At 42.0% G+C, this 18,073-nt stretch overlaps 1 protein-coding gene across 9 annotated transcripts in view; it reads left to right on the plus strand.

Moving 5' to 3' along the window:
* The first annotated feature begins 13,518 nt into the window (after positions 1–13,518).
* The window catches only part of cacna2d1 (calcium voltage-gated channel auxiliary subunit alpha2delta 1), a 515,041-nt gene continuing 510,486 nt past the window's right edge, over positions 13,519–18,073 (plus strand). For 2 of the 9 annotated variants that reach the window (XM_033039801.1, XM_033039800.1), the window contains exon 1: positions 13,519–14,291. In XM_033039801.1, the coding sequence (XP_032895692.1) occupies positions 14,176–14,291 (116 nt within the window). In that variant the 5' untranslated portion in view covers positions 13,519–14,175. The remainder of the gene's footprint in view (positions 14,292–18,073) is intronic. The other 7 variants (XM_033039805.1, XM_033039807.1, XM_033039804.1 and 4 more) reach the window with 6 other exon arrangements.

Raw genomic sequence — 18,073 nt, forward strand, 5'->3', positions numbered from 1 at the left:
TATGTTTGTAACCCATGGATTCTTCTTTTGTGTCCATCATATATGGTTCAAATGTTCGGCCAGGCTCTTGCACAGTGGACATCCTTCTCATTTGCCACTACTAGATCTTCCATGCAGCATTGTTCACCAACAAGTGGGCATCTTAATAGGTGTGGCATGGACTGTACAGATGTTCCACATTCACATTCTGTGTCTGATACTAGAGTAAGATGCTGCTCCCCAATTGAAGATAACATCCCATGGATGACCCATATTTTGTCTTTCATCGTAATCTGTATATATGCCAGTTTATTTTTAATTTTGCTCTCTGAAAAATGTTAATAAATGTTTATAAATGCTTTATTTTTGTTCCCCCTCTCTTTCCTTTTCACGGCAACTTGCTGCATTTCTAATTTTCCCACCTGAAGAAAAAATGCAAGCAACAGGAACTGGAAAATAAGATAAATGTGCAAATTATATGTAAGAATATGAACATTTAAACCCAAAACGGTATCTACGGTATGTTTCACATTCTGACTGGCTTGCTGAATATTTCCACTATTTTCTGTTTTTATTTTAGATTTCCAATATTTGAAGTATTATGCCTTGGCATAACTGTGACAATTAACATTATTTCACTTCCTGCAATGTACCTGTCAACATATTTTGATTGGTTAGCTGTTCAGCCAAGTCGTCAGGGAGCTGTCAAGTATGTGTGTACATGCATGTATGTACATGGGTATTGTACATAGAGCAAGATGCTGCTCTCCAATTGAAGATAAAATCCAAGGAAGGCTATAAGAGGCAAAAAAAAGTCCAATTAAAGTATAAACTTTATTCAGAATAAAACATATATACAATATAGAAACATAGAAACATAGAAAATAGGTGCAGGAGGAGGCCATTCGGCCCTTCAAGCCAGCACCACCATTCATTGTGATCATGGCTGATCGTCCCCAATCAATAACCAGTGCCTGCCTTCTCCCCATATCCCTTGATTCCACTAGCCACTAGAGCTCTATCTAACTCTCTTTTAAATCCATCCAGTGATTTGGCTCCACTGCCCTCTGTGGCAAGGAATTCCACAAATTCACAACTCTCTGGGTGAAAAAGTGTTTTTCTCACCTCAATCTTAAATGGCCTCCCCTTTATTCTAAGACTGTGTATACTGTATATTCAAAACAAGAACAGTGCAAAAACTCTTTTGACATTCTCAGTGTCTATACAGTCATTATAATCACATTCAGTAGTGTTTGCAACCTGTCCTTAAACCAAGCAGACTTGCTATTCATGGGGTGATATCCCCATTCACCCGGGGTTCTATCTCTTCCCTTGTTTGAGGTGTTTCTCCATCGGATTCTGTCCCTCAATGTCCGGCAGCAGGAGAACTCAAGACAGTGGTCCTCCCTCACAGATCTTTGTTGTTGATTGCACCAAGCTTCAGTGAGTCCCTCAGCACATGCTCCTGCAGTCTGTAATGTGGTCTGAACAGAACTGGTGAATCAACTGCATCAGAAATTATAGTTTAGTGAGGAAAAGTCATTATAGATGTGTTACACTCCAAACGTTCACATATCTCCAATCCCTTTCAGTAGCCGTTGGTCTTCCTGAAGACATCATGAAGGTCGGAAGTTGACTTTGCCTTTCACCAGCCACCGCTATGTATTTGAAAGCTTCTGTTCTTTTTTATCGCTGGTTTGCCTAATGTACATTCACCTATTCCCAGCCATCTGCAAGGGACACACTGGAATGACCATAAAGAGGCTCACAAGAGTGACTCAGTCTTCAATGTCTCCTTTGCTACTCTGAGGAAATATAACACCTCTCCTCAGTGCCTTCATATTTATTGTGTTCATTGAGGACCAGCAAGTGAACGTGTGGTTTTATGAAAGGAATTTGTAGAAGCAAGGTCTCGGCTACGAATTTTATTCACTTCAATTTAAGTGAGAGCTTTCAATCAAAAGCAACTAGTTCGAAATGTAATACGTTTGTGCAATAAGACGTGGCATCTGAACTGAAGAGAAAATTGATTAAACGTTTTAAAACAAAAATACTAATCTTGAATGGAGCTGAGTCACCACAGCACGGGCCCCCTGGCAGCTATCACAGAGATCAACGAGGGAACCTATGTTTTTAATGCACCATGTGAATCACTTAAAGGTTGTGGGAGTGAAAAAAATATTTTTAGGTTTACGGATGACAGGAAGTCAGGAGTGGATAGAATTTCAAACAGTGAAAGTCAAATACATGTTTAAAGGTCAAATGGGAGGTGGACAGATGAGTGGGAAATGGTAATAAATATGCAAAACCACAAGGTAAAGAGATTAAAAACGGGGAATGTGTAGTAGGAAAATAAACTGTTTAAGAAAGAACTGCAGTTGCTGGTAAAATCGGAGGTAGACACAAAATGCTGGAGAAACTCAGCGGGTGAGGCAGCATCTTTTGGAAAGAAGGAATTGGTGATGCTATGGGTCGAGACCCTTTTTCAGACTGGTGTCAGGGGAGGGGGTAGGACAAAGAAAGAATGTAGGCGGAGACAGTGGGACTAGTGGGAGAACTGGGAGGGGGGGGGGCGGATGAAGAGAGAGAGCAAGGGCTACTTGAAGTTAGAGAAGTAATTGTTCTTACTGCTGGGGTGTAAACTACCTAAGCGAAATATGAGGTGCTGTTCCTCCAATTTGCGTTGGGCCTCACTCTGACAATGGCTCTGCCTTCAACACACAACATGGGACCATAACATGGAAATTATGTCTGACTGAATTGAAGTATTACATTTTGTTTGTTATGATTATCTATGTGTATTGGGTTTATAACTCTGATGTGCTGTTGCAAGTAAGAATTTAATTATCCAGTTGTCAGTGCATATGATAATTAAACACTCTCTTGCATCTTGACTTCATAGCTTGCTAATCCCCACAGTCTATTATTTAGCAATAGTAAAGTTACGATGAGATGTAAAGACAATGGACCGGTGAGCCTGACATCTGTGAGTTATTGGAGAGGATTCTGAGAGGATTCTGATCTATGAGATATATACATGCATTTGTTTTCATTTTTTTAGATTAGTGATATAGCATGGAAATAGGCCCTTCAACCCACCGATTCCATGTCGCCCATTGATCACACGTTCACGCTATTTCTATGATATCCCACTTTCTCATCCTCTCCGTATGGGCAATTTACAGAGGCTAATTAACCTAGAAACAGTCTTTATTAAACGTCTTTGGGATGAAGGAGGAAACGGGAGCACTTGGAGGAAACTTGTACAGATACAGGGAGAACATGCAAGCTCCACACATATAGCACCTGAGGTCAGGATTGAACCCAGGCCCATGGTGCTGTGAGGCACCAGGTCTACCAGCTACACCACGGTGCCACCCAAATATGGATATACTGATTAGGGATGGTCAACATGGTGTTGTATGTAGGAGATTTTGTCTTACGAATCTGATTGAAGAAGAAACCAAAAAGGAAAACCAGGCAAAACCATAGCAGTGTCTATATGGACCAGCTGGAAAGAGTGCAGAGAAGATTTATAAGGATGTTGCCAGGACTTAAGGACTTGAGCTACAGGGAGAGGTTGGGTAGACTGGAACTTTATTCCCTGGAGCGCCGGAAAACTGCGGGGTGATCTTATAGCGAGGTATAAAATCAGAATCAGAATCACACTTTATTCGCCAAGTATGTTTTGCAACATACGAGGAATTTCAATGGCCAGGTCAGTCATACAATTAAAAGTAACAGATCACTTCAAAAACACATTTTAACATGAACATCCACCACAGTGACCGGCACAGATCCTGACTATGGGTGCTGTCCGTACAGATTTGTTCGTTCTCCCCATGACATTCAGTTTCCCCCCACACTCCAAATACGTACAGTTTTGTAGGTTAATTAGCTTGGTATAAATGTAAATTGCCGCTAGTGTGTACAGGGTAGTGTTAATGTGTGAGGATCGCTGGTCGGTGTGGACTCGGTATGCCGAAGAGCCTGTTTCCGCGCTGTATATCTAAATTAAAACTAAACTAAACTAAACTAAACTAAACTAAATAATAGTTCCCTTATTCTTTTCAGGTGTGAATATCTAATTTCACACATCGGGGTAACTTTTTTTTAACTGATCTTAAGCAATTTAATCCACCTGAAAATTTTAAACAAAGAGTCACAGAGATGAATTATTTCTTGCAGACCACATTGCAAAATTGTAGTTCCTTAACCCATGGAAAATGCATGAGTTTGTGAGTTATGGGTCTAAGGCATTAATAAAAGAATAGTTAATGCAATGAATCCAATTAGATCTCTAACCTTACGATTACATGAATAAAAATAACAATGTGAAAGTAGCCAACTGCTGTTATATGGCCATGAAAATCACTTATGATGCACAGAAAAATGCCACAGGAGCTGTAGTGAATTTGATGGATTTTTTTAATTTTTGATCGTGGGCTGCAATTGTAATTGTCTCCATTTTTCAAAGCTGAAAAATGATGACATTTGAGTGATTCCTAATATTAAAAACAAGAACATTTTGATTAAAGTTTCAAGTCAAAATCTTATTAGGCAAGCAAAGCTTAAACTATCCCAGTGGCAATTTAATATATAAGTAGGTAGAGATTGGACTATTTAAATAGTTAAACCTTCCATTGACTGATAAAAGGAAACATATTTTTTAGGAATGTCTTTGGAGAGTGGTGTGAAGAAGTGTTATGAGTTTCAGGTTACTAAAGTGGATTTCTCCCTGCAAACACTCTCCTCCACCTGGTAGAACTTGTCATCACTCCCAACAAATTCTCTTATGGTTCTGTTGTACAGTACTAGTTCCAAATGTACACTGACACCATTTCCCAACTCTTTCTCCACTATCGCTGTCTCCTGCAGAACCTTTTGATTTCATTGACTTTACCACTGACTTCCACCCGCCCTCAAATTTACTTGGACTTTCTCTGACATCTCTCTCCCCTTTCATCACCTCTCTGTCCTCATCACAGGGGACTGACGGCCAACTGATGTCTACTACATCTTATCTGGCCTACACAGCCTCACACCCTGTTTCTTGCAAAGATGCTATCCCCTATTCTCAATTTCTCCATCTTCGCTGCATTTGGTCCCAAGATGAGACTTTCCATTCTAGGACATCCGAGATGTCCTCTTTCTTTAGTAAACATGGTTTCTCCCCTGTTTTCACAGATGGATCTATCACCCATGTCTCCTCTGCGTCTCATAGTTCTGCTCTCACTCCCCTCCCAGACAGAACAAAGAAAGGCTTGTCACCTTTCACCCCAGCAGCCTCCATATCCAACACATCATTCTCTGACACTTCCACCACTTCCAACGTGATCCCACCACCAGTCACACCTTCCCATCTCCATTCCTTTCTGCCTTCTGCAAGGATCACTCACTCTGCAACCACTTGGTTCACTCATTCCTTCCACCCAAACCACCCCCTCCCCAGGTACTTCCCCTGTAACCACAGGAGATGCAACCAATCCCGATACCTCCTCCCCCACATTCATCCACGGACCCCAGCAGTTCCTCCAGGTAATTGAGAGGTTTACTTGCACCTCCTCTAACCTCATCTACAGCACCCAGTGGCCTCCTTTACATCAGCAAGACCAAGCCTAGACTCAGCGACTGTTTCACTGAACACTTGCGCTTGGTCCACCAAGGCCTACTGGATCTCTCAATTGCTAAACATTTAAAATTCTCTTCTCATTCCAATATGGGCCTTTCTGTCCTGCGCCTCTTCCATTGGTAAAGTGAGGCTACACGCAAACTAGAGGAACAGCGCCCCAGATTCTGCTTGGTATGAACATTTAAGTTGCCAATTTTAGGTACCTTAACAAACTGCCCCTCCCCCTCTGTTCCCTGTGCTCCACTTGGTTTTGCACTAATTTCTCCCCTCTAATAGTGAACCAGTTGATGTGGTATACAGAAGCCTTCAATGAGGTACCAGGTAAGAGGTTAATAACCAAATGGAGAACATATGGTATGGGAGTAAAATGCAACTGGAACCTATTTTCCGATGAATGTGAATTGATTTGACAGGGTCCAAATGCATCCAAGTTTTCTTTAAATCTAAATCTGGGCAGCAAGGAAGCTGCAGATAAGCTTTTGGTTGATATAGACAGGCTAAGTGAATGTATTAACACATAGCAGTTGGATATTATGTGAGAAAAGTGGTGGTCATTCTTTTTAGTAATGTGGTGACACGCCCCCTTTTAGGTCCACTCCAATCCTGGCCACAGACAAACGAGCCAGAGCTGGATCCAATTAATGGACCAATTAATCTGATCTCCTTGTCCTTATAAAGACAAGAGCCCAACCAGGGGGTGCTGGGATGAGTGAAGATGTTCTTGTTTGTTGTTGGAAATAAAGTCCATTGGGTGAGTTCACCTTAGTATGTGCATGCCAGGGTGGTCATGGTTTGATGACAGCTGTCATGCTGGTGGCTAATGAATGAATGAATGGGCGGGGTGGGGATGTGATGACATGTCCCCTTTAAGGTCTTTTCTGGTTCTGGCCACAGGCAAATTAACCATAGCTGGATTGGATTAATGGTTATTGGACCAATTAATCTGCTGTTTGTCCTCAAACCCAGCCAGGGAGAAGAGAGAGGAGACTGGAGACTGCTGGGATGATTCTGGATACTTTTGTTTGTTCTTAGAAATAAAGCCCATTGGATGAGTTTACCTTACTGTGGGTGCCTGCATGTTCATAGCTAATTTGGTATCATGACTAATGCCACAGTAGAGAACAGCCAGCTTTTTTAAAAATAATGAGAGATTGTAAAGACCTTGGAGCTCAGATCTGGGTTTCTCTGTGCACCTATTATATAGAGTTAACATTTAAATTCAGCAACCAATAAGGAAAGCAAACAATGAGTAGGTCTTTAATGCAAAGGATTTGTGAATAAAAATAGAATTGTCTTGGTTTAATTGTAACAAGCCTGTGGGATTGCATCTAGAATATTGTGAACAGGTCCAGTTCCCTGTCGAATGAAGGATATATTTGTGCTGGAAGGGATGAAGCAAAGGTTGAACAAATTGATTCTTGGAGTGGCGGGTTTGTTGTATGAGTAGGGATTAAGAGATTAATTAGACTAGGCCAATAATTAGGTAGAATAATGAGTGGTAATTTTATTAGAAACATACAGAATTCTTAAACGCAAATAGGATAGATGTAGACTTGATGTTTACCCTGGCTGAGGTGCCTTGAAGCGGGGGTGACAGTCACAAAATGAGGGGTTGGCCAGGACATAAAGGAGATGAGATTTCTTCATCCAGACAATGGTAGAGTTCACCATCTCAGAGGGCTGGGAAGGTTCAGTTGCTGAGAATATTCAGGACAGAGATCAATTGATTTTTAGAGATTAAGGGAATCGATTTACATGGAATTTCTACATGGCAGTAGTAGTGAGATAAAAGATCAGCCAGGGTTTTATTGAATGGTTGAGCAGGTGGGAATACTGAGTGGTCTACTCCTGCTTCCTCGTGTATTCCTGTGATTCCATGCACTATGCACAATCTAATCAATCACAGATTTTATATCTCCTATTTAATCTTCTGAAGGCGCTGGATAATTCCCTCTTGTCTAAAGTAATCAAGCAAAAACTATCTCTTGCTCTCTTGCACATAACATACATACACAGCACACATATATATACCCCATTGCTGTTGCCAAGCCCATGGGAGATGCAAACTCAATCACTGGCAGACAAAGCCACCTCCCTCTGATCTCTTTTGAGCAATGATGCAAAACAAATCTCTATTTAATTCATTTAACTTTATAAACAAAAACATTTTACGTTCTCGTCTGACATGGTCATTTTGACCTTCACATTTGAAGTCGTAGAACAAACTATAGTTTAGTTTATTTTAGTATAGAGATATAGTGCGAAAACAGGCCCTTCGGCCCACCGAGTCTGCACCGACCAGCAATCCCCACACAGTAACACTATCCTACAATTTTTTATTTTTTTAAAATATTTTTATTAGAAGCAAACATATTATAAAGTATAGTTACATATTATTGTAAAAAAAGCTTTACATATACATCAATCATACATTATTAAAATTTTCAATTGTCGATTAATTCCGCTTCTAGTGGTTTTTTTATATAGATAGAAAGAGAGAGAAAGAGAGAAAAAAGAGTTCCAAATCTCAAAAAACAGAAAAGGTGGAATACGTCATTGGAGATAGGTTCGTAGATTATAAAGTATAACTTTTCATCTAATCCTGAGTTCAAGTTTCAGTTGGGTTTCCGTGCCGGGCCAATCTATCCCTTCAAATAGTTAATGAATGGAGACCATATTTTAACAAAAAGTTCTTGTTTGTCCATTAGACAAGTCTAATTCTTTCTAGATGTAGGGTCTCCGACATTTCCACAATCCACATTTTAATTGTGGGGGTTATAGGGCCTTTCCAAAATTTTAATATTAATTTTTTCCCGGTTATTATACTGTAGTCGAGGACGTTTCTTTGGCTTGTTGGGATTGTTAAACTTTGTTCTGATATCCCAAGTATTATTAATTTTGAGTCTGGATCCAGTTTAGTAGTAACAACTTCAGAAATTATTTCAAAAACATCAGTCCAGAAATTTTTAATTTTTGTACAATTTGCAAAAGTATGTGTTAAATTGGCCTCTAGGTGCAGACATTTATCACAAACAGGAGAAATATGTGGGAAGATTCTATTTAGTTTTATTTTGGAGTAGTGTAATCTGTGTAAGACTTTAAATTGTATTAAAGCATGTCTGGCATTTAACGAGCATTGTTGTAAACTTTCGTCCCAAATATCTTTCGTTACAGGATGACCTAATTCATTTTCCCATGTGTATCTATATGGTTCCATCGGTGGTACCTCTTTGTTTAAGAGGGTGTTATAAATATAAGCTATTAATTTTTCAGTGTTAGGATGCTTATTCAAACATTCATCAAGGATTTCAGGTTCCCTAGTCCTATAAACTTATGTATTAGACTATCCTACAATTTACACATAGACCAAGCCAATTAACCTACATACCTGTACATCTTTGGAGTGTGGGTGGAAACAAGCAGAAGATCTTGGAGAAAACCCACACGGTCATGGGGAGAATGTATTAAATCCGTACACTTAACACCCGACTACCGTAGCCTGGATCGAACCCAAGTCTCCAGTGCTACAAGTTCTATAAGGCAGCAACGCTGCCGTGCACCCACAACCTCTTCATGCGGGCAGGTCAGTGGTGCTGCCCCATTGTGCCAAGACTCTGGTTCAGTCCTGACCTTGGTTGTTGCCTGTATAGGTTTGCATGTTCTTCCTGTGACTACATGGTTTTCCTCAGGATGCTCCAGTTTCTGCCCACACCCAAAGATGTGAGAGTTGTTGGGTCAGTTACCCACAAGTGGCAGGATCAAGGAGAGTCGATGAGATTGTGGAGAAAATAAGAAAGGATTAGTGGAAGATTAGTGTAAATGGATGTTGGTTGATGGTTGTTGTGAAGTGGCTGAAGGACCAGTTTCCATTCTGCTTTGCTAATGAATTATAATTAATTAATAATTTGACAAATTATAGCACTTGGCGTACATATGCATCATATACCCTGATACCTAATCCTTATCCAATCAGTGCTTGGGTTTTTGTTCAGTCTGGCTGAGCTCTGCTGGATATCTGCATAGGTCAAATGATTCTGCAAAGTTCAACATGAAAAAATAGACTTTGTTAAATTAAAATATATCTTCGCAGTAGTAATGAAGAAACTACTGAGGTGGAACTATGTCATTGACACAAAGTTATGTGCCCTCCTACCAATCCAGAATAAACTTGGAGTTAAACATCCCACCACTGTACCAGCATAACTGTTACCAGTTTAATGGGTAAAAATTGTAATTAGTTGAAATATAATTGTAGTGTCCTTCACTGTACCTTTCCTTTCCAGCAAGAACTCCTTGCTGGGACATGTATCATGTGGTGTTTAACGCAAGGTCGTTTTAATTGACAGGATAAATTCTTAAAGTCAGAAAAGTTTACATATGATAAAACTATGTGACAGTGTGGTTGTGTGTGTGGTTGTGTGTGTGTGTGTGAGAGAGAGAGAGAGAGAGAGAGAGAGAGAGAGAGAGAGCGAGCGCACTGTCCACTATCGCTCATTGATACTGAGGTCTAGTATGGGAATATTTTTCATTCTCTAACTCTAACAATCTTAAATAATTCACTGACACATGAACACTAACTGGACTGATTTCTGAAAGGATCGAATCTCACTTTATGGAATTTCCCTTTGAAAATATTGCTACCATGTCATATTGAGGATGGTAAATGGCTTTGCTACTGACTTCATTGGGCAATATTATTTTATTGTACTTGGACTTCACTTTTAATATACTCAAGATATAAAGTCTTCCCTGTAAAAGCATGTATTGTGGCAGATTTAAACCAATTGCTATTGGTGAAATAAACAAACAAATTTTACGACAAACTAATTTCTGCCTGCATTAACCCTCTGCTTTTAAATGACTTCACTGAATAAGCAGATAGAAGAATGTCGTACAAATCTGTTAAGTGTGTCTTTACCAACAACAATAGTAATTCCGAGGCTGTGGTATCTGTTGTAGGAGGATCTTCCCTCCCTGGTTAGCATTGGTATAAATATTACAGAGCACATTGTGTCAGCCCCAGAATTATTAGGGGTGGCGCAGTGGTAGAGTGTTTACAGAGCCGGAGACCTGGGTTTGATCTCGACTATGGGTGCTGTCTGGACAGAGCTTGTACATTCTCCCCGTGACCGTGTGGGTTTTCTCCGAGATCTTAAGTTTCCTCCCACACTCCAAAGACGTGCGGGTTTGTAGGTTAATTAGATTGGTATAATTGTAAATTGTCCCTAGTGTGTGTAGGATAGTGTTAATGTGTGGGGATCGCTGGTCGGCGCGGACTCGGTGGGCCGAAGGGCCTATTTCCATGCTGTTTCACTAAACTAAAAATCTTATTGTGAATGGTCTTCCCAGCTAGAATTCTTAAGATCCTGTAACTCCAAAGCAGCACACCTCTCTGTGCAATTTTTGCATTGCATTGCTTTTGGGTAATGTGGATGAGGTGTAAGGAATAGGCTTCCAATGCCCACTGTCTGTGGTATGTCTAATGACTACACAGCTTCTTCCCTGCAACCATCAGGCTCTTGAACACCACAACACACATCTCGGCAGCCATTGTCTTTGGTTGCACCATGAACTTTAGTTTTTGAATTGTTATGGTTACCTAGTATTATGGTTATTAATTTATTGAATGTTTTGATTATTATATATTTATGCATATTGTTCTATGGGCCTGTAAAGCTGCTGCGAATAAGAATTTCATTGTTCTTTTGTCATAGATATGACAATCAAACATTTTGGACTAGTTAGAAACATCATAAGCATATCTAAACACATGGTTGATGTCAACAAAGAAGAGAAGAATGAACTTTTTTTGCCTTCCATCACAGTGAGGAATGTGGGGGAGTCGCTGTGGTGGATGTTCATGTTAAACATTTATTTGGGTGTCTTGTTGTTCTTTATTGGTGTGATTGTATGGCAATCTGAATTTCACTGTACCTTAATTGGTACATGTGACAATAAACAAATTTTGAACCTTAGTATATTTGAAAATGTTTGCTGTTGAGTCTTTTCTTGCACAAATTGTTATCCTTTATCTTTGCTCCACTTTCTTTCATGGTTGCTGAAGTGGAGTCAATGCTATGGTTTAAAAAAAAAAAAAAATCAGTAGAAATTAGGTGCAGTAATTGGACCACACCAATAAATGACTGGACTCGGTAACATTTTGGGGTTTCATGGCTCTGATGAGTTTCAATTTTCTCTCATGGCTGTAATCTTTTCTCATTAACCTGTTCACAGATCTAATTAATTCAGCGCCTTCATGGTCTTAATATTCTCAGGCTCTTGTTCGAATATGTTCTCAGCCTCAATGTACTTCTGTTTAGTGATACCTTCCTGACCTGGATATGCCTTCCCGTGATGAAACAGTTTTCAGCAGTATCTATGCCTTGATTGTTAATTTTTACCTTAATTTTGAAATGGCTGTGTTTATTTATCACCATTATTTAAAATACCTTGGTCATTCTCTAATACCATAATGTTAATGCCTTGGTTGTCATCGTCGTCTAACATGTTGCGGTGGAGAGGCATGCACTGCGGACGATCTCCGCAGAGGCACAGATGTGGCACTGGCTGTGGCAAAGCGATGGCAGAACGTTGTCTGAAACATGGGCGAGCGAATGCCTTGGTCATTCTCCTCAATGTTATGTAACCACTTTACTGCTCGGCTACCGTTACTCTGTCTTGCTTTACTTTGTTTAGCCTTGCATTAAGAGAGTAGAAGGCCTTGAAATGCCTTGCTGCGCTGATTGACCTAGTATACTTGTGCTGAATGAGTCTCAGTGTAATGGGAGCTGCTGCTTTTTCATTAGATCATAAGTAATAGAATTAGGCCATTCGGCCCATCAAGTCTACTCCGCCATTCAATTATGACCGATCTATTTCTCCCTCCTAATCCCATTCTCCTGCCTTCTCTCCATATCCCCTGATCCCCGTACCAATCAAGAATCTATCCTTAAATATATCCACTGACTTGGCCACCATAGCCTTCTGTTTTTCCTCCACACCTGCTTTTCTCACCACTCACATGAGCCCCAACTCATCCTCATAGTTCCCTCCACTGCTCCTGCCACCTGAAATGGTGTTTCCACTCGCATTCTATGCCAGATAAAATTACTTGCCATTTATAGACGCCATTTCCACAAATGTCAGCTTTCATGCCTGTTAGATGTGGTAAGTAGGGTAAATTTGACAGGATACGCGGGGAGGTGGGGCACAAACTCTAAAGACCAGTTGTCCATAGTGCAGAGCACGCAAGTACATTTACCGAGTCGTACTGAGTCGCATTGTATGGAACATGGCCCTTTGGCCCACCAAACCCATTTTAACCATCCAGTACCCCTAACAATCCCATTTTATTCTCCTTGCATTCCTCTACCTCCCCTTTTACCCCCATTCTACCACCCGCCTGCACACGAGGGCCAATTTATATTGGGCAGGAAACGTATGAACCGGTCCATCTAGAAAATATCCACACAGTCACAAGGAGAGCGTGCACACTCCACACAGAGAGCACCAGAAGTCAGGATTCATCCCGACAGCTCCACTAGATGCGCCACCCTTGTGTTGTTTATTCCAAAGCCCTTCAGAAACTGCTTCCGGAACTGTCTACACACCTTGTTGTAATCCCGAGAACAGTTAGTCACACGACGAAACCCGTTAAAGCAACAATAATTATTCACTCTCAATGGTGTACATCCCATATTGCTGAAAGTTAGCCTTTGGAAGTGTGTTATATTCCGCAGTTGCACATGTCAGACTGAAAGATGCCTCTATTATAGAACTAACTGCTGCCATGTGGCTTGGGTGTTATTTCCCGTTACCCTGTACAATAACAGGGTTGGATATATACTCCCCAGAGCTGGTGTGTGCAGCCTGTGGTTGGTCATGCATTTGGCATTTTGATCCGTTGACTATAACGAATAATTTGTTGGTTCGTTGTGTTTTTGTGTCTCTGTCTGTGTGCGTGTGTGTGTTTGTGGAGAGGATGACTGTCAAGAGGAGAGAGCCGGGGAGGAAGAGGCGCAGCGATGAACCCGCCTAATGAGTGTTTGCGAGGCGTCACTCCGGGACGCAGCCGCTCGCTGCTGTAACAGCGCCGATATAAGCCAGGGCTTGGCTGCGATGTCTGTGTGACAGCGATCAGCCGCTGGCTCCCCGACAGCAGACGGAGCAGCGAGAGTGCGTGTGTATTCCTGGTCTTCCTTGTATGGAAACTGGTGCTGGACCGAGAGAGGGAGAGAGAGGGGAGTCGAGCAGCCGGGTGACTCTGGGCGGTGCAGCGGGGCACCACCGGCGGCCGGCTACACCCAGGACAAATCTCCAACCCAAAAGAGAACAACAACAAGAACAAAACACAAAACTCGGCTCTTGTTGTGGAGATCGAACCGGGGCTGATGGCGGCTCCTCACATCACCTGCTAATGTTATAGTTTGAGATTACTACTGTTTCCTGCTCCTGCTGGAACCTCCTTCCCCTCTCTCCCTGACATCAACTTGGGGCAGATTGATTTATTTTAGGGGGATTTATACACCCCCTCCCCCCTCCCCACCTCGCACCTTGTTTGTGAGATGCATTCACAGTGGAAGATGGCTGCGTCCAGGAGCTCAGCCTGCCTAATAGCAGTTATACAGTTGTGCCTGATGCTATCTTGCACATCACAAGAGAGCTTTCCACCAGCAAACGAGTAAGTAACAACAACCCCGTGTGTTGCTTGTCCTTGTGGCTGTGTCTGGTGCCCGCTGTGTCCGGCGTTTGCTGCGAGATTGTTACAATAGGGCTTCACTGCGTCTCGCGTCTCGCTGGTTAAAAACAAAATACAGAAGAGGCGAGGCAGGGACAAAAATCTTGGGATGCGTTTGCAATCCGGTCACCGGATCACTAACCTAGAGATGTGTTTAGCACGCATAAAGAAACGCCCCTCTTTTGGCTGACCCTGATGTGTGTGTGTGCACATAAATAATACGTCCAAACACATCATTGATCAGTAAAGACACATCCAACAAAGTTTAGTGTCGCTTAGAGACTGATATTTATCCAACGCGAGGTTGTGAGTGGTACCGAGCGAGCTATCATGTTTTATGGAAGGGTGGGTTTGTAAATCAGAATTTAAAGAAGCATTATGTTGACAGGAACTTGTTGCAGAAGTTGAGAAGGAGCACATTGATGGGAGGAAGGGTTGCCTTTGCTAATGTCACTGGGACTGATGCTGTCAGCTTTTATCCATGGACACTTAAAAAGAGCTGCGTGCAGTCTGTGTGAAGAAGGGTTTGCTTGCCACATTTTCCTTTTGTTTATAAACACAAGGTGCAATTAGCCCACTGCGCTGAAATGCTTCACTTGCATGCTATGTGAATGCACTGAGAAGGACATTGACATCCTCCACCTTCCTGCCCCTGAAACATTCTAGCAGAAAGCGATAAATCTGCTCAGTTACTTTCCCAGAGGGAATCTAGCAGAACACATATGTTAGACACAAAATGCTGGAGTAATTCTGGGTCAGGCAGCATCTCTGGAGAAACTCAATCGGTGACGTTTAGTGCCGAGACTCGTCAGATCGAGAGTCCGTGGAAAGGGAAACGAGATAGCAAGACGGTGATGTAGAGAGATATGGAGCTTATATGTTAGTTGGTCCAGAATTAGGCAATTAGCTGGAATTTTAGGGATGACTGGATTGGAGGGAGTGATTTTTTAATATTTGGTGGCATAAGATAATCTAGTGACGACTGTGGGTGATTATTATCTCTCCCCACCAATTAATGAACTTTGTTCCTTCACAAAACATGGTTAACCTTTACGAAGGAAGAAGCAGAAGCAATTTTAAGGCATTAACCGTAATTAGATGCTGTCAAGGAAGAGCACACGTCTGCTTGGATGGCGCGCTGTAGCAGGGCCATGCTGCTTCTGTAATATAACCCCAGGTTATTTGAATCGAGAATGTGACATTATTATCACTTCAGTGAAAGAGCCAGCAGGGTCCTTTTCTCTTTAAACAGAGCAATCCTTGTGCAGCACGACTGTGGAGAGAGGTTGTTCTGCAGGTGTGTGCAGTTGCTGGTATAATCATCTGATTGAGAACAAAATAGAGCAAATGTATGAGTCTGTGTTTTGTGTTGCTATGAAGCTTAACCTACTCTGAAGCACGTTGCCTTGCCTTGTCAAGTAATTTGGGCCCGTCTGTTTTCCTCTCAAGATCTGTAGCATTTATTGAAACATATTTTGGGTTTGGTGCAGGCAAAGAGAACCTGTAAAGGGAGAGGCCACTGATGGAAAAGCTTGGATTAGAATCATAAATGAGAGCTAGTTACCTTGATGTTATGTGCAGGAGCATAACTTTTGTAAATCGGAGAAATATTAAGACAGATTACCAGTGTCTGCTTATGATGCTCAGTAGCCTGTGACAGATCCTGGTGTTACGATCTATTTCTTGTACTGATGTATTGATGTACATCTCTGCATTTCCAGCGTTTGCCTTCATTATAGTTCTGTTTGATGCTGCTGGTAGCTATCCCCCAGCATTCTCATTCAAAGAAATGAGTCCAGTCTTCTCCGCCTGCATTATTGGTCCACGGGGATGGATGGTGACCTGTTCTTCAGTCTCTGGTTCTGGAAGGATCATAGTAAGCCACCGGGAGGCGTTTGAGAGCAGTGCGCCATGTCTTGGCCAGTAGGTTGTTATAGAAATATATAAATTGTGCAGCTCAAAGTTGTCTGTATTCCCTGTTGACCATAGGTTATAGGAAGGCCAAAGAATAAATACCATACAAGTTCTGACCCTACAGAATTTAAGCTGAAGGAATCATGCTGAGCTATTTGTGGCAACACTACAGCTGAGCCCTGATTAGGCTGCTGCAGAGTTGATGAAGCTGGCCAGAACACATGCAGTGCCCGACTGGCAACTGGTACTGAAGTTGACATGCAATCCCAGAGGTGACACAGGGCTGTTGTACCTTTTGTAGGATGATCTTCCCTCACAGGTCAGCATTGATATAGATGTTACAGAGCACATTGTGTCAGCCCCAGAATTGTGATCCAAATCTCACGGTCAGTAACTTGAGCAACAGGTCTTCGCCAGAGCAGGCACAGGGTTTGGACGTGTAGCTTCATGCCATCTACATAGAAACATAGAAAATAGGTGCAGGAGTAGGCCATTCGGCCCTGTCAGCCTGCACCGCCATTCAATATGATCATGGCTGATCATCCAACTCAGTATCCCATCCCTGCCTTCTCTCCATACCCCCTGATCCCTTTAGCCACAAGGGCCACATCTAACTCCCTCTTAAATATAGCCAATGAACTGGCCTCAACTACCTTCTGCGGCAGAGAATTCCAGAGATTCACCACTCTCTGTGTGAAAAATGTTTTCCTCATCTCGGGCCTAAAAGATTTCCCCCTTATCCTTAAACTGTGACCCCTTGTTCTGGACTTCCCCAACATCGGGAACAATCTTCCTGCATCTAGCCTGTCCAGGCAGGTGGGCCTTGGCTCTGAGAACATGTGGCTCCTAATGTGGTGGGAGCCGTGGGAAGATTGGGATTGAGTAGTTCAAATGTAAATTATTTGAGCTGGACGCTAAAGTCCAATTTTTATTCCCTTTTATTTGGCGTTTTATTTACCAAATATTTCTGGCATTGAAGGTTGGGTTATCTCAGTTTTAGGTTTGTAATTTGGACAGCTCTTTCTGCATTACACTTTCCGCCTAGATGGTGTAAGGTTGTAGCTAGCCATGACGTCACAGATGCCTAGGATTGTTAGTGCTTGTAGGAATGGGGTCACTCTTCATCTGCAGTTGTATATTTTTAAACCTGTTAGCTAGTGCATGTGCTTAGATTTATATTTTAGGAAGAATTTGCTTGCTATGCCCGAGTTGCCTAAATAAAGAAGTGGAGAATTTATCAGCTGTCCCAGCAATCAGTGGCATTGTCCAGAACAGCGGCATTAACTCTTTAAGTACCAAAACAACCCAGCTTCCTAGCTCATTTCATTTGGAGTTTCAGTGTGGTAACATTTGCTGTACTTTCTTCTCTGTGGAGATTCTGGATAAAATTCCACTGCAGAAACAAGAGCACATAAATTTAAGATACACTTTATTTCAGGCCTGCAGAAGTGACTTTTCTGATGATATACTGAACTCGGGCTCTAACGTAGATGTGAATGATCCCGGGGCTCTATCTATCTCACCTGTCGCCACAAAATCTCCTGTCCGCACCTCAGACAATGGAGTCACCCACCACTATGGTTCTGCTTGACGTCTGTTTCGCCAGTTGAGTCTCAGCACTAGGGTTCGAGTCACAGACCTGTCCGTCACTAGGATTGGAAATGTCGTCTGCCCCGACAGCTCCCAAGAGAGTGTACCTGTTTTCAATAGTTACTTCCACCGAGGTGTCCTGCACTCACTTCATCCCCTTTCTTTCCGTCTACTGGTCGCACCACCTGCACTCTTGGAGTGACAAACTGACTGTAGGTCCT

This window comes from Amblyraja radiata, chromosome 21 (genome assembly GCF_010909765.2).
Source record: "Amblyraja radiata isolate CabotCenter1 chromosome 21, sAmbRad1.1.pri, whole genome shotgun sequence".
NCBI lineage: Eukaryota > Metazoa > Chordata > Chondrichthyes > Rajiformes > Rajidae > Amblyraja > Amblyraja radiata.